Source organism: Thalassophryne amazonica, chromosome 7 (assembly GCF_902500255.1).
Source record: "Thalassophryne amazonica chromosome 7, fThaAma1.1, whole genome shotgun sequence".
In the NCBI taxonomy this organism is placed as follows: domain Eukaryota; kingdom Metazoa; phylum Chordata; class Actinopteri; order Batrachoidiformes; family Batrachoididae; genus Thalassophryne; species Thalassophryne amazonica.
This window is the reverse complement of record NC_047109.1, coordinates 74,810,496-74,830,251: the sequence shown is the minus strand read 5'-3', so window position 1 is coordinate 74,830,251 and position 19,756 is coordinate 74,810,496. Positions and strand designations below refer to the sequence as shown.

The 19,756-nt window shown below is 41.0% G+C and overlaps 1 protein-coding gene across 2 annotated transcripts in view; it reads left to right on the top strand.

The window, feature by feature from the left end:
- plekhg6 (pleckstrin homology domain containing, family G (with RhoGef domain) member 6) overlaps nt 1-19,756 on the top strand; it is a 38,681-nt gene continuing 18,925 nt past the window's right edge. Inside the window, exons 1-9 of one of the 2 annotated variants that reach the window (XM_034174512.1) lie at nt 107-124; nt 987-1,033; nt 5,397-5,616; nt 5,826-5,960; nt 10,631-10,768; nt 10,871-10,966; nt 11,071-11,121; nt 11,368-11,517; nt 11,598-11,708. In XM_034174512.1, coding sequence (XP_034030403.1) covers nt 5,449-5,616; nt 5,826-5,960; nt 10,631-10,768; nt 10,871-10,966; nt 11,071-11,121; nt 11,368-11,517; nt 11,598-11,708 — 849 coding nt within the window. In that variant the 5' untranslated portion in view covers nt 107-124; nt 987-1,033; nt 5,397-5,448. Of the gene's footprint in view, nt 125-986; nt 1,034-5,396; nt 5,617-5,825; nt 5,961-10,630; nt 10,769-10,870; nt 10,967-11,070; nt 11,122-11,367; nt 11,518-11,597; nt 11,709-19,756 lie in introns of both variants that reach the window. The other variant, XM_034174511.1, reaches the window with a different exon arrangement.

Sequence of the window (19,756 nt, the reverse complement as noted above, 5' to 3'; positions counted from 1 at the left end):
TACAGAGGGCAGGGGTGCAGGTGAGAGCGAGGGAGGGAGGCAAACAGGCGGAGTGTAACAGGAGGAGACACATAAAAGAATCCAAAATGACTGTGTAAAACAAAATGGATCCACCTAAGCCCAGGTAATGTGGATATTTTCACTTTTAAAAGCATTTGGTAAGTGGGATTGTTCTGTTGTGGTTTCTCACTGAGGTCAACACTCGTGTATGGATCCACGAGTTCTGCTTTATTTGATTTATAGAAACTGTAAACGAGTAGCAGTCTATGTTTATAGACTGATTACTAATTTTGAGAGTGGATTCGATCCTGTTTCAGACATCAGTGCGTTGCTGTGATTGTAAACATGACTCTGGTGAAATGACTTGAGTCAGTCCTTCGATAGTTATCAAAAAAACGTGAGTGCAGCACATTTGTAGTCATGTTTTGCCTTTGTAATACCTGTAGAAACATGAGCGTAATCTCCAGCTACAAGCTTTAGTGGAGAAACTTTGAGGCAGCAGCGTACCCAGGATGAACACAAGTGATACTTCTGTAAATGCAGCGTTGGTGAGATGTGGAGACACATTCTTCTCAGTAACTTAAAGCTGCTGTGAGTTGGGAGGTCAGTTCATGGGCTGGAATGTCAGAAGAGTCCTGCACTAAAACGCAGCAACCTACGCTTGTGTGAAACAGGAGATGTAACCATGTGAAGTGTGTTGGTTACGGTATAGTCTTTGTGATGACAGAGTAAATGGTGACTCTATGGAAGGCGAGTTAATAATTTACATACAGGGAGAAATGAGTACATCTGTACAGCGGCCCAGTGAGGCCAAAACACTTCAAAGTTAAAGCTACAGTGTGTAGAATAAAGGGGTGTTTATTAGCAGAAAGGTAATATAGCAGGCAGCACGGTGGCTTAGTGGTTAGCATTTTGCCTCACAGCAAGAAGGTCATGAGATCAATTCTCACCTGTTGCATTTGCATGTTCTCCCTATATTTGGGTAGGTTCCCTCTGGGTGTTCCGGCTTCCTCCTGCCTCCAAAGACATGCAGGTCAGGTCAATTGTTTACTCTAAACCAACCATAGGTATCCGTGCATGTGTCAATGTGGTTGTTTGTTTATATGTGGCCCTGTGACAGACTGGCATCCTGTCCAGGGTGTACCCTGCCTCATGCTCTATGACTGCTGGGATAGGATCCAGCCCCCCGTGACCATTAATTGAAGTAAGCAGGTATAGAAAGTGGATGGATGGATGGATGGATGGCAATATAGCATTCATAATAATCTGGTCATTAATGTATAATGAAAGGCAACAATGAATCAAATGTGTTTTCATAACCTCAGAATGAGCCCTTCATATCTATATGGGACCGCCCCCCCCATGGAGGCCACCATGTTGCACTGTCATGTTGATATGGTAGCCCAAAAGGTAGATACTTGAAAGAAATACATAGTTGTACCAGGGGGAGGGAGTAACAGGAAGACAGAGGATGGGAAGGAGAGGAACAGCAGTAGCCAGTAAACCAGTAGTGAGCAGTATTACTGGTATTTATAGTTGTGTATTTACATTTGCAAATCATTTTATACTTTCACTTTTGATACTCTGTGTGTTTCCTACCCTGTGTGCTGCTATACAATGCTGCTGGAACCTCAGTTTCCCTGAGGGAGTCTACCCAAGAGATTAATAAAGTTCCATCTAAACTAATCTAATCTCATAACATGTATATGCATTACTTTCATTCATATATTTTCACGAAATATGAAAATGCTATCGAGGTTCATTAATGAATTCCCTCATTCTGTTTTATTATCCATCTGCACACAAAATTTTATCAACATCCTCTCACAACTTTTTGAGTTAAATGATGATATGTGCTGAACATTTTTCTGGATCTCACTTCAAGAATATATTCCAGATCACCTTCTAAATTGAATCACCTATTTCTGAGAACATTTGTCTATCTGCTCACCAAATTTCACTGAAAGCTGTTTGTTACTTTTGAGTTATCCTGCTAACAGTGAAGCACACATGAAAACACTGATGACATTACCTCAGTGGTGGTCAAAACAACTTGCATCAGTTCAACAACATCTGGCAAATTGAGAAAAGTCTTGCAAATACAGAGGACACAAACAAATATAACTGGCGGCATATGCAACAATTTCATTTAATAAGGTGCCCACTGCAAATTTACACAACATAAGCAATAACACAGACACATTGCAAAGACCCACAACACAATGGAAGTAGAAGCAAAACAAAAAGGGGTTTCTGAAAGGGTAGACAATTCAGTGCATCATGATGCTCTTTTATCATGGCAACAGGTACAAGAGTCGCATCCCAGTGTACAAGGTACAAAACATTTCCATGCAGTGGCACTTCAATACTGAATGGCTATCAGAGAACACAATAGCACTATGCGATGATTAACAGTGCATTGCAGTACTACTACTTTATCAGAGGTTTCAGAAAAATATGTCTTCCAATGTAAAAATCTTGATATTTTTATGGAATCTGTGTGACTAGTTTGAGTTTTGGCAGGAATGGTGTGTGACATGTCAGACATCCAGGGAGATCTCGTAGCCACAAAAAGTAAAAATGCAGGTACAGTGCATCCGGGAAGTATTCACAACACTTCGCTTTTTCCACATTTTATGTTACAGCCTTATTCCAAAATGGAGTAAAGTAATTCTTTCCCTCAAAATTCTACTCACAACACCTCATAATGACAACATGAAAAAAATGTTTTTTTGAAATTACAATTTGGCAGCAATTACAGCCTCAAGTCTTTTTGAATATGATGCCACAAGCTTGGTGCACCTGTCTCTAGGCAGTTTTGTTCATTCTTCTTTGCAGCACCTCTCAAGCTCCATCAGGTTGGATGGGGAGCGTCGGCGCACAGCCATTTTATGATGTTCAATCGGATTCAGGTCTGGGCTCTGACTGGACCACTCAAGGACATTCACATAGTTGTCCTGAAGCCACTCCTTTCTATCTTGTCTGTGTGCTTGGGGTCATTGTCCTGCTGAAAGATGAACTGTCGCCCCAGTCTGAGGTCAAGAGCGCTCTGGAGCAGGTTTTCATCCAGGATGTCTCTGTACATTACTGCATTCCTCTTTCCCTCAGTCCTGACTAGTCTCCCAGTTCCTGCCACTGAAAAACATCCCCACAACATGATGCTGCCACCACCATGCTTCACTGTAGGAATGGTGCCTGGTTTCCTCCAAACATGACACCTGGCATTCACACCAGAGTTCAATCTTTGTCTTATCAGACCAGAGAGGTTTGTTTCTCATGGACTGAGAGAATCTACCATACAGGCCTGATTGGTGGACTGCTGCAGAGATGGTTGTTCTTCTGAAGGGTTAATCTCTCTCCACAATGCTGGAACTCTGACAGATTGACCATTGGGGTTCTTGGTCACCTCCCTGACTAAGGCCCTTCTCCCCCGATCACTCAGTTTAGATGGGCGGCCAGCTCTAGGAAGAGTCCTGGTGGATCTGAACTTCTTTCATTTATGGATGATGGAGGCCACAGGGCTCATTGGAACCTTCAAAGATGCAGAAATGTTTCTGTACCCTTCCCCAGATTTGTACCTCAAGACAATCCTGTCTCAGAGGTCTATAGACAATTCCTTTGACTTCATGCTTGGTTTGTGGCAGCAGGTAGCACTGTGAGAGTCATGTTCTGTGACTTCTCCAATGCGTTCAACACCATCCGGCCTGACTTGCTCAGTGATAAGCTACGGGACATGAAGGTGGAGGCTGCACTGGTGGCCTGGATTACCAACTACCTCATGTGCCACCCACAGTATGTGAAGCTTTGAGACATTTCATCCGACACCATCAGGAGCAGCACAGGGGCACCATGGGGGACTACTTTGTGTCCCTAGGGTGAATAAGAAGTCTGCGGGTCACAGAGCTTTCTCTTATCGTGCTCCTGTTCTGTGGAATGATCTCCCTCCATCAATAAAACAGTCAGATTTTGTGGAGACTTTCAAGTCCAGACTTAAGGAGCACTTCTATTCATTTTCCCTTTTGTATGGCTAGCATACTGGCATAGTATAGTTCTACGCTTTTTACTGTTTTAATTCATTTTATTAAGAAACGGAGCATGCTGCGGCCTCAACTTTACCTAAATTCTGGATCTTTTAGTGAAGCTTAGGGCTAGTGGCCGGCGATCACCTTAGTATTTCCTGTTTTACTTGTTGTTTAATGCTGGCAAATTATACTGTATTTTCTGATGCCTGATTCTGTTTTTTCTCTCTGTATAAGGTGCAGCTCCATCCAGAGATGGGTGCGATATTTGTGCTGGAGACCCTCCTGTCCTGTGCACCATGAGCATTTCCTGTATATTCGTTTTGTGAATTGTTCTGTAATTTATGTCTGTAGCATGGCCCAAGCAGAGGGTCACCCCGTTTGAGTCTGGTCTGCTTGAGGTTTCTTCCTCAGAGGGTGTTTTTCCTTACCACTGCTACTCTGGGGGTTAGTAAGGTTAGACCTTACTTGTGTGAAGCACCTTGAGGCAACTCTGTTGTGATTTGGTGCTATATAAATGAAAATAAATTGAAATGGAATTGAAACTGGGACGGTCCTGTCTCTCTTTCTGTTCACACTCTTCACCTCAGACTTCAGGTTCTGGTCACAGTCCTGTCACTTGCAGAAGTTGTCCAATGACTCTGCCATTGTGGGTTGCATCAGCAGGGAACAGGATGCTCCTGAGCTTCAAGGTAAAGCTGTGAATACTTATATACATGTGAATTCTTGTTTTTTGTTTTTTTGTATTTGCAAAAAATAAATAAATAAATAAATAAAAATACTTTTTTCACATTGTCATTATTGGGTACTGTGTGTGGAATTTTGAGGAGAAAAAAAATGAATTTCATTCATTTTGAAATAAGGCTGTGACCCAACAAAATGTGGAAAAAGTGAAGTGCTGTGAATACGCTGACGCACTGTATAATGACCACATGGCACTACTATGGCAGAGGTAGTAGAAGCACGAGTAGTATTGCAATGCACTGTTAATACCACTGGGTTCTGTTGAGAAAGCTACTGCGCAAACGTGTTTACTCCTGTGGCCACATCCTTATGTCTACATGCTCAGCTGGTTTGCTTTATTGACCTGTTGTTGAAATAATGTAGGTGGGTTTTGTATTGTAAGTGTTTTCTGCATTCATGAGTGTTCTCTTAATTTTTTTAAGTGCTGTGGCCTCTCATGGCCACCACCATTACCATACATTTGTGGACTTTTTCCAGTTACGGACATTTGTATTTGTCATCTTCAGAACTGAAAAGGAAAGTGGACCTTTTTAAAATGATGAATACAGTGTCATATCATGCTGTATCCTGTATGTAAACTCTTCTACTCTGTTGTTTAGGCTGTAAGTAACACGGTGTGCTTACTATTCTCAGCCTTTCCTCAAAAGTGCCGAATGTGAGTAACAGTGGAGGAAATGAATCACAGATGGACGAAACCTCAACACAGCGGCGGGACAGCGTGGATGGGGAGAAGCAAAGGGAAATGGAACCCAAAGAGACAGAAACTGCTGATGGCACAACAGCAATTGCAGAGACAAACGTCCACCACAAGGGGTCAGCAGAGAAAAACAAGTTCAGTACTTTTGGATATCAGGTAAACAAAATAAAACAGAAAGCAAAAGGAGGGAAGCACTGACCTCAGTACACATCAGTGTCCAAACTTGCTGTTAGGAGGAAATGTTTGAGGTGCACTGAATATATTACCCACCTTCCTACCTCATTCATTTATTTAATCTCATGTATGTTAGTTTCAGAATGATGTAACAAGCACAGCTAAAACCAATTTTATTTTCCATTTTTCAGCGGCGGACCAAACAGAAGGTTGTTACTGACTTTACAACCTTGAGTAAAGGATCATCTACAGTCAACAAACCCAGAACTGCACTGAGACAAGTTTTGTTCAATCAGGGAGTGTCTGACAAGAACCCCATATCTGAGGTACTATTCTGTCTCGTGCTCATCTCACTGTCAGCTGGCACACATAGAAACACATCCAGACTTGTTTTGTCTTATGTCTGCCCTCTCAAATAACGGAAAAGAGCCAAATGCTGTTTGTTCATAATATAATGTTTTAATAATCATAGTTGTGCAGTGACCTCAAAAGGGCCATTTCAGTCTTGTTTAGTGGGAATAATAAGATGTAAGGCTTATAGGCCCTGAGGCTCAGAGAGATTGGATTTGACACCAGCCCACTGCAGGTCAAGGCTGGTACCCATTTAAAGCTCAATGGACAAAGCAAACAAAATATTTAATTTAATTAGCTTATAATGCGCCAAATCACAGCAAAAGCCGTCTCAAGGCGCCTTACATAAAACAAGTCAATATAAAATTGGATAAATAATTAAAAATGAATAAAAAATTCAAATACATGAATAAAAACAGAAGTAAAAGAATAAAACAAATAAAAATAAAAGCTATCCATAAGAAAGAGAATAAAAATAGGTTTTGAGTCTTGACTTAAAAATGTCCACAGACTCAGACTGCCTCACTGTTGCAGGAAGACTGTTCCACAGGGTGGGTGCACGATACGAAAAGGCTCTTTGACCTGCTGACTTCTTCTTCACCCTGGGAACACAGAGAAGTCCCGCATCTTGCGACCGCAAAGCCCGGGCCGGCACGTAGATGTCAAATATCTTTTCTATGGACACAGACAGGTAGCAGGACTAGGAATTGAACTCATCTATATACTTGAAACCCACTGAGGTACCTACACAGCTTAGTGAGCAGAGGCTCATATTTGGATCCGTGTTAATATCATATGATTTTAGACAACTAAATCTTAGTTGATTAAAACATATGTGTGTCATTAAAAATAACCCCTTAAAAATGGAGAGGCCTGTGAGTAGGCCCAGTGTCCTGTCAGCATTTGTGACATTTTACAATTCCTCTTTCTTCACAAAACAAGAATAAGAGTTTATGAGTGTGCAACCCTGATAAAAAGCCAACAAAAGCACAATTTAGCCTCCAGACCAAAGTGTTTTATATTATATAAATTCTGGAAGACCTTAAAATTTGAAGGACTTTCTTAGTAATGAAGAGCAGCAGAGAATTGGATCAATGTATCAACTTTTATTTAGCCATGGCAACAATTTTCAGTGTAAAGACTACACTGAAAACAGAACCAACTTAAAAAGTTGCTTCAGTTGGTAACACTTGAATGAATTAAGTAGTTTAAACTTAAGTTAGTAAGTTAGATCAATTCTAACTTAGACTCAAAAAACTGACTCATTGGATTGGATTTCCATCTAATAAATATATGTACTCCCAACTAAATTAAACTAAGTTATCTTGCATGGATGTGCTTTTTTTTAGTTGGAGCTACATATATTTATTAGATGGAAATCCTGCACATAATTGAATTGAGTTTGTCCAATGAGTCACTTTTTTGCATGTACAAATTTAAGTTCAAACAACTTAATTAATTTAGATGTTACCAATTGAAACAATTCCTTTAAGTAGGTTCAACTGTTCTCTTTTTTCAGTCAAATACACATCAAATGCAGTTGCCCTGAGAGGGACACATACACTGAACAAAAATATAAACACAACACTTTTGTTTTTGCTCCCATTTTTCATGAGCTGACCTGTCAGAAATCGTTTCAGGGAAGTTCATCTGAATGCTTGTCGTTTTCATCAGGGTCTTGACTTGACTGCCGTTCGTCGTCGTAACCGACTTGCGTTGGCAAATGCTCACATTCAATGGCGTCTGGCTGCTGATCAACTCTATGTGAAGGAGATGTGTTGCACTGCGTGAGGAAAATGATGGTCACACCAGATTCTGACTGGTTTTCTGACCCCCCCCCCCAATAAAGCAAAACTGCACATTTCAAAGTGGCCTTTTATTGTGGCCAGCCTAAGGCACACCTGTGCAATAATCATGCTGTCTAATCAGCATCTTGATATGCCACACCTGTGGGGTGGGATGGATTATCACGGCAAAGGAGACTAACATACAGATTTAGACAGATTTGTGAACAATATTTGAGAGACATAGGTCTTTTGTGTATATAGAAAATGTTTTAGATCTTTGGGTTCAGCTCTTGAAAAGTGTTATGTTTATATTTTTGATCAGTGTGTGTGTAGTATAACGGATGGGAAAAGGTATGAATAGTAAGTATGTATAGAAGAGAGTGAATCTGCACTTGTTTGTGTAGTTTTGTGTGTGTGTGTGTGTATGTTGTGTTTGTGCGTGCGTGTGTGTGTTGTGTTTGTGCGTGCGTGTGCTCTAAAATACAGTTCAATGATAAAAAATAAAATAACATTATTTTAAAATAACATTACTTGTGGCTATGCTGCCAGCTTAGCTACAGTTTAATTCAAATTCCTGGAAAAAACATACATGCGATTTGGTGTATTATACTTTAAAAACTCTCTTATATTCATGGATCCACTGAAAGACTGCCAAACACAAATATACAGTATTGTTTTTATTGTATGTTGCTTTTTAAAAAAATAATCTTTCGAGCAGTTTGGAACTTCATTATACATTGTTACCAGTGGACAGTTTAACTGTCCGCTTTTGCGTTTCTGCTCCAAACGTTTCAAAATGACAAGCGTTCAAGGTTGGTTAGGATTACTTTGAAATGTAATCCAAAAGTAATCAGATTACAAGCAATCCAAATGTATGTACATACATACATGTAATCCACATGTATTCTTTCAAAGTAATCCTACCCAACCCTGCAAGCGTTACAGCGATATTCTATTCAGTCAGAAGTCGCGACGGCCATGGCATTTCTTTTGGAACATTTCTAAAATCATTTTATACATTTCATTGGAAGTTCTCTGTTACTGTCACTTTTAACTCAAACCTTATTGCTCTGTTCAGTCACATGACTCTTACCCGGATTAAAAATATTATTAGATTGGAACAGTCAACTTTTAAACATATTGTAGTTTATTTGACAAATGTGTGAATATGCAGAATTATACCAAACATGTCTAATGATTGTTAGGTTGTTAAATTTACAAACAAACAACAAATGTAGTACTACCAGTGGTAGTGATGTGCTGCTGCGCTGTTGTTGGTACTGTGTAGTATCAGATTTTAAATAACTTGCCTTTTCATTTCTTGAAAACAAACTGTACATACGCTCTGTCTACAGCAGCCTTTGGTTTTCCACACCAAATTAAGTTCTGGTGTAGGTCTTCCTGAACATCATCTCTTCTTAAAAAATGAATCTTATGTGGACGGTAAATTAGCCATTAGTCAACACTGTCCTTGTTATTTATAGTAACAGTACATGTGGCTTCCATCTTGGCGAACAACAGATTAAGTTTTGTTGTTGGTAGCTTCCTGCAGGGTTGTCGCTCCCCCCCTTCACTCTTGTTATTCATTGTTGTGAATCATGTCCAGATGTCGGCAGAATTTGTTGTGACAGAAAAAAAAAAAACCCTCACCTATTTAAATGGAAGACAGACTCACGTCCAGACTGTCAAACCTCCTGCACCACCAGTCAGGAACAACTCAAATCACCTGACAAATTTAGACAAACGATGGACATTAAACTCCAGGTCCATGACCGTTTATGAAATTTGTCACCTTTGCAAACTGCACTAAACACATTCTATATTATAGCCCTAAAACATGCGACCGCCGTGCAGCTGAAGCTTTCTGCCTGCATTGACCACTGACCTCTGTACACTGGATTGGGTCGTGCTCTATTAGCGGTCACATTGCACATGTAATGATGACATTTATTATATATGTTCTGCACAGTTTGTGAAAGTAGAAAAGTATGAAATTGAACCTGGACCATACTGGAATTATGCATCTGTGCAAGACATCTAAAAGTACAGGAAACCATTACATGGATCAAGAAGTACACAAAACCATTTAAGAGAAGAGGTGTGCAGCATCCTTCCAGAAATGGCCATCAGTTTCAGAAGCACAGAATCTTCTGAATTTGTCCATCTTCACATATTGCACAAAACTCCCCCACATGTGATGCATGTGCTCCTGCACTCAAGTGTAATTAGGAAAACCTGAAAACTGAGCAACATAATGTTGATGTAATAGTGATTTTCACACACCGGGTTACAGACTGTGAGCTTCAGGGATGTACAACTGTGAACGTAAGAATGGGGCTTCAATATGATTTAAGTACAGGATAAATGAATTTAGCGTGCACTTTAATTCACTTCAAAACATATAGTAGGACATTTACTACAGATTGCTTTGAGCAGGGGTGGTGGCCAAGTACTTAGTCACTTGGTTTTGGTGCAGCAGGTTCCCGGTTCATATCCCACCCTGTCACATTTTCTTCATGTACCGTAATGTGGAGTTGTGTCAGGAAGGGCTTCCAGCGTTAAACCTGTGCCAATTCAACATGCAGATCCACTTTGGATTTGCTGTGGCGACCCCAAGTGCAAACAAGGGAGCAGATGAAGGGACTTACGTACTACAGATTGCTTTGCCTCGATACTCAATAATCAAACCTCAAAGTAGACCCACCAATACAAAAAAATAAAAAATAAAAATCTCCTTTGCCATCAGTGACAAAGTCAAATATAAACACTTGGTCTCACTGTAGCTTCTGTTTGTCTTCTTGTCCCTTTGCTTTCCTGTTTGTCTGCCTCCTTGTGCGACGTCTTTCTGCACACTTTAGGAACGAGGTCAGCTGGAGCTGCTGAAGCACACTCTGCAGACCTTCCGAGCACCAGCCAACCTGCGGTGGAGCTGGCAGGAGGAAAGTCAGGGGACCACACTGGAGAAACACTGGACCGACATCGTGCACTCTCACTCAGTACGGCCCCTTAAATGCTTTCCCAGCTCCGCTGTGTAAAACACCTGCTCTGTGTGTCAATTTGCATATTGTTTTGAAAGTATTCTTTTCGGCACATCTCAGACGATGTCCAAGATGCAGAAGCACCAACAGGAAGCACTGTGGGAGTTCATCCACACTGAGTTGGCCTATATCAACAAGCTAACCATCATTAAAGATGTAAGATGATGTTGTGGACTTTTATTGAAGAAAAACAAAACATGCAAGAAGTGAACGGGGACTTTCCACCGGATGTTTAACAGATATGCGTTTGCGCCTCACAGATGGTGATTGTGGCTCTTCTCAACTTGCACCAGCATGGATTCCTCCTGGAGGTCAGCCTGCTGTGCTCAGTGGTTAAATACACAAATCTGCTGCACAACACAGGCCTATTTTCCACTGTTCTGCATACCAGTGGCACACGCTGACACAATGAGAACATCCGCTGTAGCTGCTACGGATTATATAGAAGTGGAACATTGAGCACAACAACAAATTTCCACTGAGAGTGCGGAAAATACTGCACAAAGCAGAAGAGTTAGATTTAATTAATCACTTTTTTGTTTTACTTCATGTACCAGGTCACCCCTGAGTTGCTTTTCTCCAACCTCCCCTCCATCCTCAGCTCACACCAGCTGTTCTGGCAGGAAGTGGTTTATCCCATGATACAAGAAGTCCGGAGAACAGGCAAACCCTTTGACCCGCTGAGGTTAGAGTCCGGGTGCCTGCAGGTAAAAGCCTCATATATTAGTTTTTAAGCATATTTTAATGTGTTTCTGCACATTAATCGTTTCATCATTCGTGCCTCCAGTTCCACGAGCGCTTCTCTTCCTATCTGCTGTACTGCTGGGAAGAGGAAAATAATCTTGAGTTTGCACGCAGGCAGATGGAGGGCAACATTTATTTTCATACTTATATTCAGGTACAGTGCACACACACGTGCACGCACACACAAACATCATTATTAACACAGAGTGCACTAGAATGGAACAGACTGCGATGACTAACTCTTGTGGTATTAAATGGTGCACTGTGCGGTTTCTACTGTTTTCGTCACCTGGTGGGCAACCCCTCATAACCTCTTCCTGAAGGGCAACCAACCTGTCACACCAGATTGTTCTCCAAATGATTCAGCCTTCACAACCATGCAAATAATTTAGAAATTTCTGTTGGCAAACCTGAGCACATATATAGTGCAGCAGATAACAGAATATTTCAGAGGATTATTTCAGTTATCTGCTGCACTAATGACCCTGGTGGAAAAAAAACAGAGTGTCTTTGGAAAGAGGGTGTTTCTTGTTAAACTTTGTTCAGACTGGTGCTGCTCCCTGCAATAAACACTATAGCAATGTGGAATGGCACTCTGAGAATGCATATTCATGTCAATAAGCCAAATCTCACCTCTACATACACTGTAAACCCAAACAAGTTAGCAGAACCTAAAAAATATTAAGGCAATCAGTTGGGCACCATAGTCTTGTTTGAGGGTGGGTGCTAATGGGTTAAAATATGACACAATAAGTCTACATCCGGGGATAGCCCTCAGGGTCGGCCCAAGCCTTTATGGGGCCTTAAGCAGAATTTCATTTGGGGGGCCCCCTACCATCACCTCAGCACCAGATGCCTCATTATTCCATAGGCTACACTGTTATGTGTGTAACGTACCCACAATCATTAGCATTATTTGTAATTATCTTACATCATACAGGTGTCATTCTTGTTTTTAACCTTAAAGGGGTAGCAAACTCATAAATATGTTTTAATTAACTTCTAGTGATGTATAAGTATGGCTCATTAATTTAACTATTTGAAAGTAACATCAGCAGGCAGGAGACTGCATTTATAGTAAACACGTTAAATAGTTTAATTTCTTTCAGATGTGCAATGGTGTGCAAAATGTTCAATATCCAAATACAAAATAGAATCAAATGCCATTCACATTATCTTACAGAAAAATAAAGTTGTAATCAAAATGAAATACTTAAATAATAAATACAATACTTAAATAATCTCCAAAATGAACATAGAAATCCACAACATAACACTGGGGGCTGTTGCTTTAACTTTGGCCTGCAAACCATTGAGAGCTGAGCTACTTTTCTCCACCTTTTGCACCAAATTAATCTGAGGAGTTGATCTGCCCTGCTGTTTAACTCTAAGTTTTTCTTCGTAAGGAAGACAATCAAATGGCTTCGCCAAAATCCGGTCCACAACATTCAAATTGTCTGCCATTATGTGCAGATTGCTAGCTCGCTAGCTGGGACTGGCGTGAGGCTAGTGTGAAGTGTGTCCGCCTGTGAGTGCTTTGTGACGGTGGAGGAGCTCAGCAGCACCCGCTGCTCGGTAGGAACAGAAACTGCAATAGAAGTCAGAAAGAGTGATAGAAGTCAGTCTCCAAACACAAGCAGCTACAAAAAAAACAAAAAACACCAGAAATAGAAGCTCGATTTGTCGCTAGTCGTTTTTAACAAAGAAAATGCCGGATTAGGATTAGGAAAGTCTCCGGTTCAACTCAGAACAGAATGAAAATGCTCCCACGGATGTTTACACCAAAAGATCGCTGATTCGCTCATTTCACTGTCAATCAAAAAGGGATTCAGCCTCAGACAGATCATCCAATCATCATGCAGAAGCTGAGCGTCCGGGCCAGCCGAGGCCAGCCCACTGCTCCATAGACTCCCAGACACGCTGAGCGTCCGATGGGCGGGACAAAGCCCAGCATTTATCCAATGACTCATCTCGTTTCGCTGCATGCTTTGTGTCGCTATTGAAGTCTGTGGACGCTCAGCGTCCACACTGTTTAAAGCACTGTGAAGCTGCGGGTTTGAGTGAGAGGAAAGCCGCGTCGTTAGCAGTGATAAGAAGCTGATTCAAAAGTTGAGCGCGTTGTTGCGCATATTTAGTCAATGACATGTACACACAACAGTATATATTTGATCACTTATTTTTTGACATTTTAGGGGAAGCTGAGCTTCACTTGCAGTCTTAGAGCAATCGCCTCTGACTTTAAGACACCTAAAGCACTTTACACTAAACGAACGGAGCATTTTGCAAATAATGACAACAAAAATTGTAATATTGGACATGCAAACCTACCTTTGTCTTGTTGTTTTTTCTCGTCTTCCAACTTCTTTTTTCTTTTCTCTGCTCCAGAGGGATAATTTCTTTTCTGAGACATGACTTACACTCACTTCGTTCCTCACGATTAGTCATCGACCACCAGACCCAAGCGGTGCATCTAAATTTGCCCAGCGGTGGCAGCAGCCAACAGGAGGCATCAATTAACCTAGTATTGGTATTTTGTCAAAATTAATTAATTTTTTTCGGGTGTAATACAATTTCATTTAAATTATTCAATATTATTTTAATTTCATGTATATATTTACTTTTTTATCACAACGTCTCGGTGCTCTCGGGGCCCCCTGGTGGCGTGGAGGCCCTAAGCGACCGCGTAGTTGGCGTATGCCTTGGGCCGGCTCTGACAGCCCTCATCTGTCCCCATCAGAAACATGGCACTTTCTCTGAGTTTTTGGGAAAATCACACCGCAAAGAAAGTGAAAATGCAAATAAAAAGTGACAGTGCAATGGAAAGCGAACATGCATAGCAATTTATTTATGACCCGGTGTCGCCGACCAAACGGTCCCGCCTAAAAATGGTAAATGGACTGCAGTTATGTATTTTCCATCTGCATCAGATGCTCAAAGCGCTTTACAATTATGCCTCATATTCACACATACAGCAGGGTGCTGCCATGCAAGGCACCCACTACACACTGGGAGCAATTCTGGGATTAAAGACCCTGCCCAAGGGCCCTTAGTTTTTCGGTCAAGCTGGGGTTTGAACCGAGGATCCTCTGGTCTGAAGCCCAACGCTTAACCACTAGACCATCACCTCCCAGTCAAAATCAGTCCAACCTGCCTTCACTGCACATGCATCACTTCAGAGTGTCAGCAGTAATTCACTAATTTTCGCCTCATTTCTGCTTCAAACTGCACTCCAGTCATCATCTACCTCAGCAACAGATATCTGAAGCTTTTGTACAATCATTAACACATAAATTCAGCAATATTTCAAAATAAAAGGCGGGGGATTGATCAGAGCAGCACGTCTGAGTCTGACCCTCTGAGTCTGACTCTATACACCCAAAGCGATCAAAGAGAATAATGTGATTATTAACCATCAGATGGCAAAGTAAAACCTCTTAAATCATTCTGAAGTCAGTTTTAAGTAGAAACGAGGCAGTTTTAAGATGAAACGCGGCTATAATCTGTGAATTGCTGCTGACGCTCCGAAATGACACATACGCAATGAAGGCAGGGTGGACTGATTTTTAGGGGGGGACCGTTCAGTCGGCGATACGGAGCTCAAACATGTTGAGACGGTTGTGCAGGCGAGAGACCACAGCTACTCTGTCAAGGTGTGTAGGCTAAAACTTACTGACATGACCTCTTCCATTTGCCACGTCTTTCCTTCTCCACTGGGAACAACAAAAAAAAAAAAACACACTTTTTGCAACAGCTTCGGCAATTGCAGCCGAAAACAAAATAGTACACCATTTTTCCTACTGGGAAAAATGATGATGATGATGATGATGGTCTAGTGGTTAAGTGTTGGGCTTGAGACCAGAGGATCCTTGTTTCAAATCCCAGCCTGACTGGGAAATCACTAAGGGCTATTGGGCAAGGTCCTTAATCCCAGAGTTGCTTCCATTGTGTAGTGAGTACCTTGTATGGCAGCACCCTGACATCAGGGTGAATGTGAGGCATTATTGTAAAGTACTTTGAGCATCTGATGCAGATGGAAAAGTGCTATATAAATGCAGTCCATTTACTATTTTTCGTTAGACGTGATGCTGTGTTTGTGCAGGCTGTCCCCAGAGGTGGTCTAATCTCACTCAATGGTTCAAACGAGACTGCGCTGCTCCATTGCTACAAAATTTTTGAGTTCATGAATTTAAATGTCAATTATTCCCAGAATTTAAAAGGTTCAAGTACATGCTACTTGTACCTCATGATGGCAATTAAATGAAAGTGTTCATTACCCTGACCTCTAGTAATACTGTGAGAAATCTTGGAGTCATTTTTGATCAGGATATGTCATTCAAAGCGCATATTAAACAAATATGTAAGACTGCTTTTTTGCATTTACGCAATATCTCTAAAATTAGAAAGGTCTTGTCTCAGAGTGATGCTGAAAAACTAATTCATGCATTTATTTCCTCTAGGCTGGACTATTGTAATTCATTATTATCAGGTTGTCCTAAAAGTTCCCTGAAAAGCCTTCAGTTAATTCAAAATGCTGCAGCTAGAGTACTGACGGGGACTAGAAGGAGAGAGCATATCTCACCCATATTGGCCTCTCTTCATTGGCTTCCTGTTAATTCTAGAATAGAATTTAAAATTCTTCTTCTTACTTATAAGGTTTTGAATAATCAGGTCCCATCTTATCTTAGGGACCTCATAGTACCATATCACCCCAATAGAGCGCTTCGCTCTCAGACTGCAGGCTTACTTGTAGTTCCTACGGTTTGTAAGAGTAGAATGGGAGGCAGAGCCTTCAGCTTTCAGGCTCCTCTCCTGTGGAACCAGCTCCCAATTCAGATCAGGGAGACAGACACCCTCTCTACTTTTAAGATTAGGCTTAAAACTTCCCTTTTTGCTAAGGCTTATAGTTAGGGCTGGATCGGGTGACCCTGAACCATCCCTTAGTTATGCTGCTATAGACTTAGACTGCTGGGGGGTTCCCATGATGCACTGAGTGTTTCTTTCTCTTTTTGCTCTGTATGCACCACTCTGCATTTAATCATTAGTGATCGATCTCTGCTCCCCTCCACAGCATGTCTTTTTCCTGGTTCTCTCCCTCAGCCCCAACCAGTCCCAGCAGAAGACTGCCCCTCCCTGAGCCTGGTTCTGCTGGAGGTTTCTTCCTGTTAAAAGGGAGTTTTTTCTTCCCACTGTCGCCAAGTGCTTGCTCACAGGGGGTCGTTTTGACCATTGGGGTTTTTACGTAATTATTGTATGGCCTTGCCTTACAATATAAAGCGCCTTGGGGCAACTGTTTGTTGTGATTTGGCGCTATATAAATAAAATTGATTGAATTGATTGATTAAGTAAAAGTAAGCCCTTTCAGGTGCTCCCTTGCTTTTCTCTCAGGATGGCCATAGCAGATCCAAGGTGGATCTGCTAGTGGATCTGGAAGCTTTACCCCGGATGCCCATCCCGATACAACTCCACATTACATGGAGAAATGTGGCAGATGTGGGGTTTGAACTGGGAACCTTCTGCACCAAAACCAAGCCACCACTTGGCCACCACCTCTGCTAAAGTGTTCATTAAAGCAACTCAAATATTTTCATAGATAATTATTCATTCTTTTAAGTAGTGCTTAAGTTGTGCTTTGAAGTTTTGTTTACTTAATATACAATTTGTTCAAGTCGATCAAAAATTCTGAGTTTAATTTACATAACAAGGAAGACCATGTTACATAAACTTGAAATATTTAAGTAAGTAGAATGTTTTCTTAAAACTCTGAGCTTACTCTTCTTAATCTTTTTAAATAATATGAACATTTGGGTTTACAATGTATCCTTACAATTATTTGTATTTTTATGTTTGGCAAGGAGGCTATGTGCTTTTTGTCTGTTTGACTGTTAGTACTGAAAAGATTTTTTGACACTTGGTGGAAGGGTGAGGGCTGGAACAAGTGAATCCAGTTAAACTGGTGGTTCCAGGAATGTGTTATTTTCACCTTTCTTAATGTTGCATGTTGTCTGTATGCACCACTCTGCATTTAATCATTAGTGATTGATCTCTGCTCCCCTCCACAGCATGTCTTTTTCCTGGTTCTCTCCCTCAGCCCCAACCAGTCCCAGCAGAAGACTGCCCCTCCCTGAGCCTGGTTCTGCTGGAGGTTTCTTCCTGTTAAAAGGGAGTTTTTCCTTCCCACTGTCGCCAAGTGCTTGCTCATAGGGGGTCGTTTTGACCGTTGGGGTTTTTCTGTAATTATTGTATGGCTTTTGCCTTACAGTATAAAGCGCCTTGGGGCAACTGTTTGTTGTGATTTGGCACTATATAAATAAAATTGATTTGATTTGATTTGATGTGATTTTGATTTTGATTTTGCAAGTTAGTGCATTTTTCAACATTTTTTTGTGAATTTCTCAAGTGATAAAGCACAGAATAGTTTCATAAAGAACGACCAAAGCTCCCTGGAGTGACGCAATAAAGCCATTAGTGTTTCGACTGTATGTGCATTATGAACGCAACTATGGAAGACATATCTAATATCGCACCTCAGGAAAAGACTGCTTTCAATCTTAAATCAGGTTTTTGGTGATGTATGGTGTAATCACTTTCTCCTGTCTCTCAATAGCACTTCACAAACACTGTGCCTGGCCACACCTCATTTTAAGACCAACCATATGTGCACAAATGAGTGCAAGTGCACTCGCTATTTAAAGAACATGAGTACTGGGTGTGAAAACTACAACCCCAATTCCCATGAAGTTGGGATGTTGTGTAAGATGTAAATAAAAACAGAATACAATGATTTGCAAATCCTCTTCAACCTATATTCAGTTGAATACACCACAAAAACGAGATATTTAATGTTCAAACTGATAAACTTTATTGTTTGTTGCAAATATTTGCTCATTTTGAAATGGATGCTTGCAACACGTTTCAAAAAAGCTGGGACAGTGGTATGTTTATCACTGTGTTACATCACCTTTCCTTCTAACAACACTCAATAAGCTTTTGGGAACTGAAGACAATAATTGCTGAAGCTTTGTAGGTGGAATTCTTTCCCATTCTTCCTTGATGTACAGTAGTGTTCAGAATAATAGTAGTGCTATGTGACTAAAAAGATTAATCCAGGTTTTGAGTATATTTCTTATTGTTACATGGGAAACAAGATACCAGTAGATTCAATAGATTCCAAGCATTCATGATATGCACACTGTTAAGGCTATGAAATTGGGCTATTAGTAAAAAAAAGTAGAAAAGGGGGTGTTCACAATAATAGTAGCATCTAGTAGCATTTTTAACTTGCACTTGTAGATGTAGCGAAGAACTGTGTTAACTGACAATGGCTTTCTGAAGTATTCCTGAGCCCACGCGGTAAGATCCTTTACACATTGATGTTGGTTTTTAATGCAGTGCCGCCTGAGGGATCGAAGGTCACGGGCATTCAATGTTGGTTTTCGGCCTTGCCGCTTACATGTAGAAAGTTCTCCAGATTCTCTGAATCTTCTGATTATACGAGTATTATAGACTGTAGATCAGGGGTGGCCAAGTTCGATCCTCGAGAGCCACATTCCTGACACTCTTAGTTGTCTCCCTGCTCCAACACACCTGAATCCAATGAAAGACTCGTTAGCAGACTTTTAATGAGCCGTTCATTGGATTCAGGTGTGTTGGAGCAGGGAGACAACTAAGAGTGTCAGGAATGTGTCTCTTGAGGACCGAACTTGGCCACCCCTGCTGTAGATGATGGAATCCCTAAATTCCTTACAATTGAACATTGAGAAACATTGTTCTTAAACTGATGGACTATTTTTTCACGCAGTTGTTCACAAAGTGGTGATCCTCGCCCCATCTTTGCTTGTGAACGGCTGAGCCTTTTGGGATACTCCTTTTATACCCAATCATGACACTCACCTGTTTCCGATTAGGTGTTCTTCCCAGCGTTTTTTGAAATGTGTTGCAGGCATCCATTTCAAAATGAGAATATATTTCCACAAATACAACACAGTTTATCAGTTTGAACATTATATATCTTGTCTTTGTGGTGTATTCAACTGAATATAGGTTGAAGAGGATTTGCAAATCACTGTATTCTGTTTTTATTTACATTTTACACAACATCCCAACTTCATTGGAATTGGGGTTGTAGCAATGACTTGTGCACTGTGCTGTGTGCTGCTTTGCACCTGGTTGAAATAATGTGTTTAAGGTTAAAGCACAATTTGT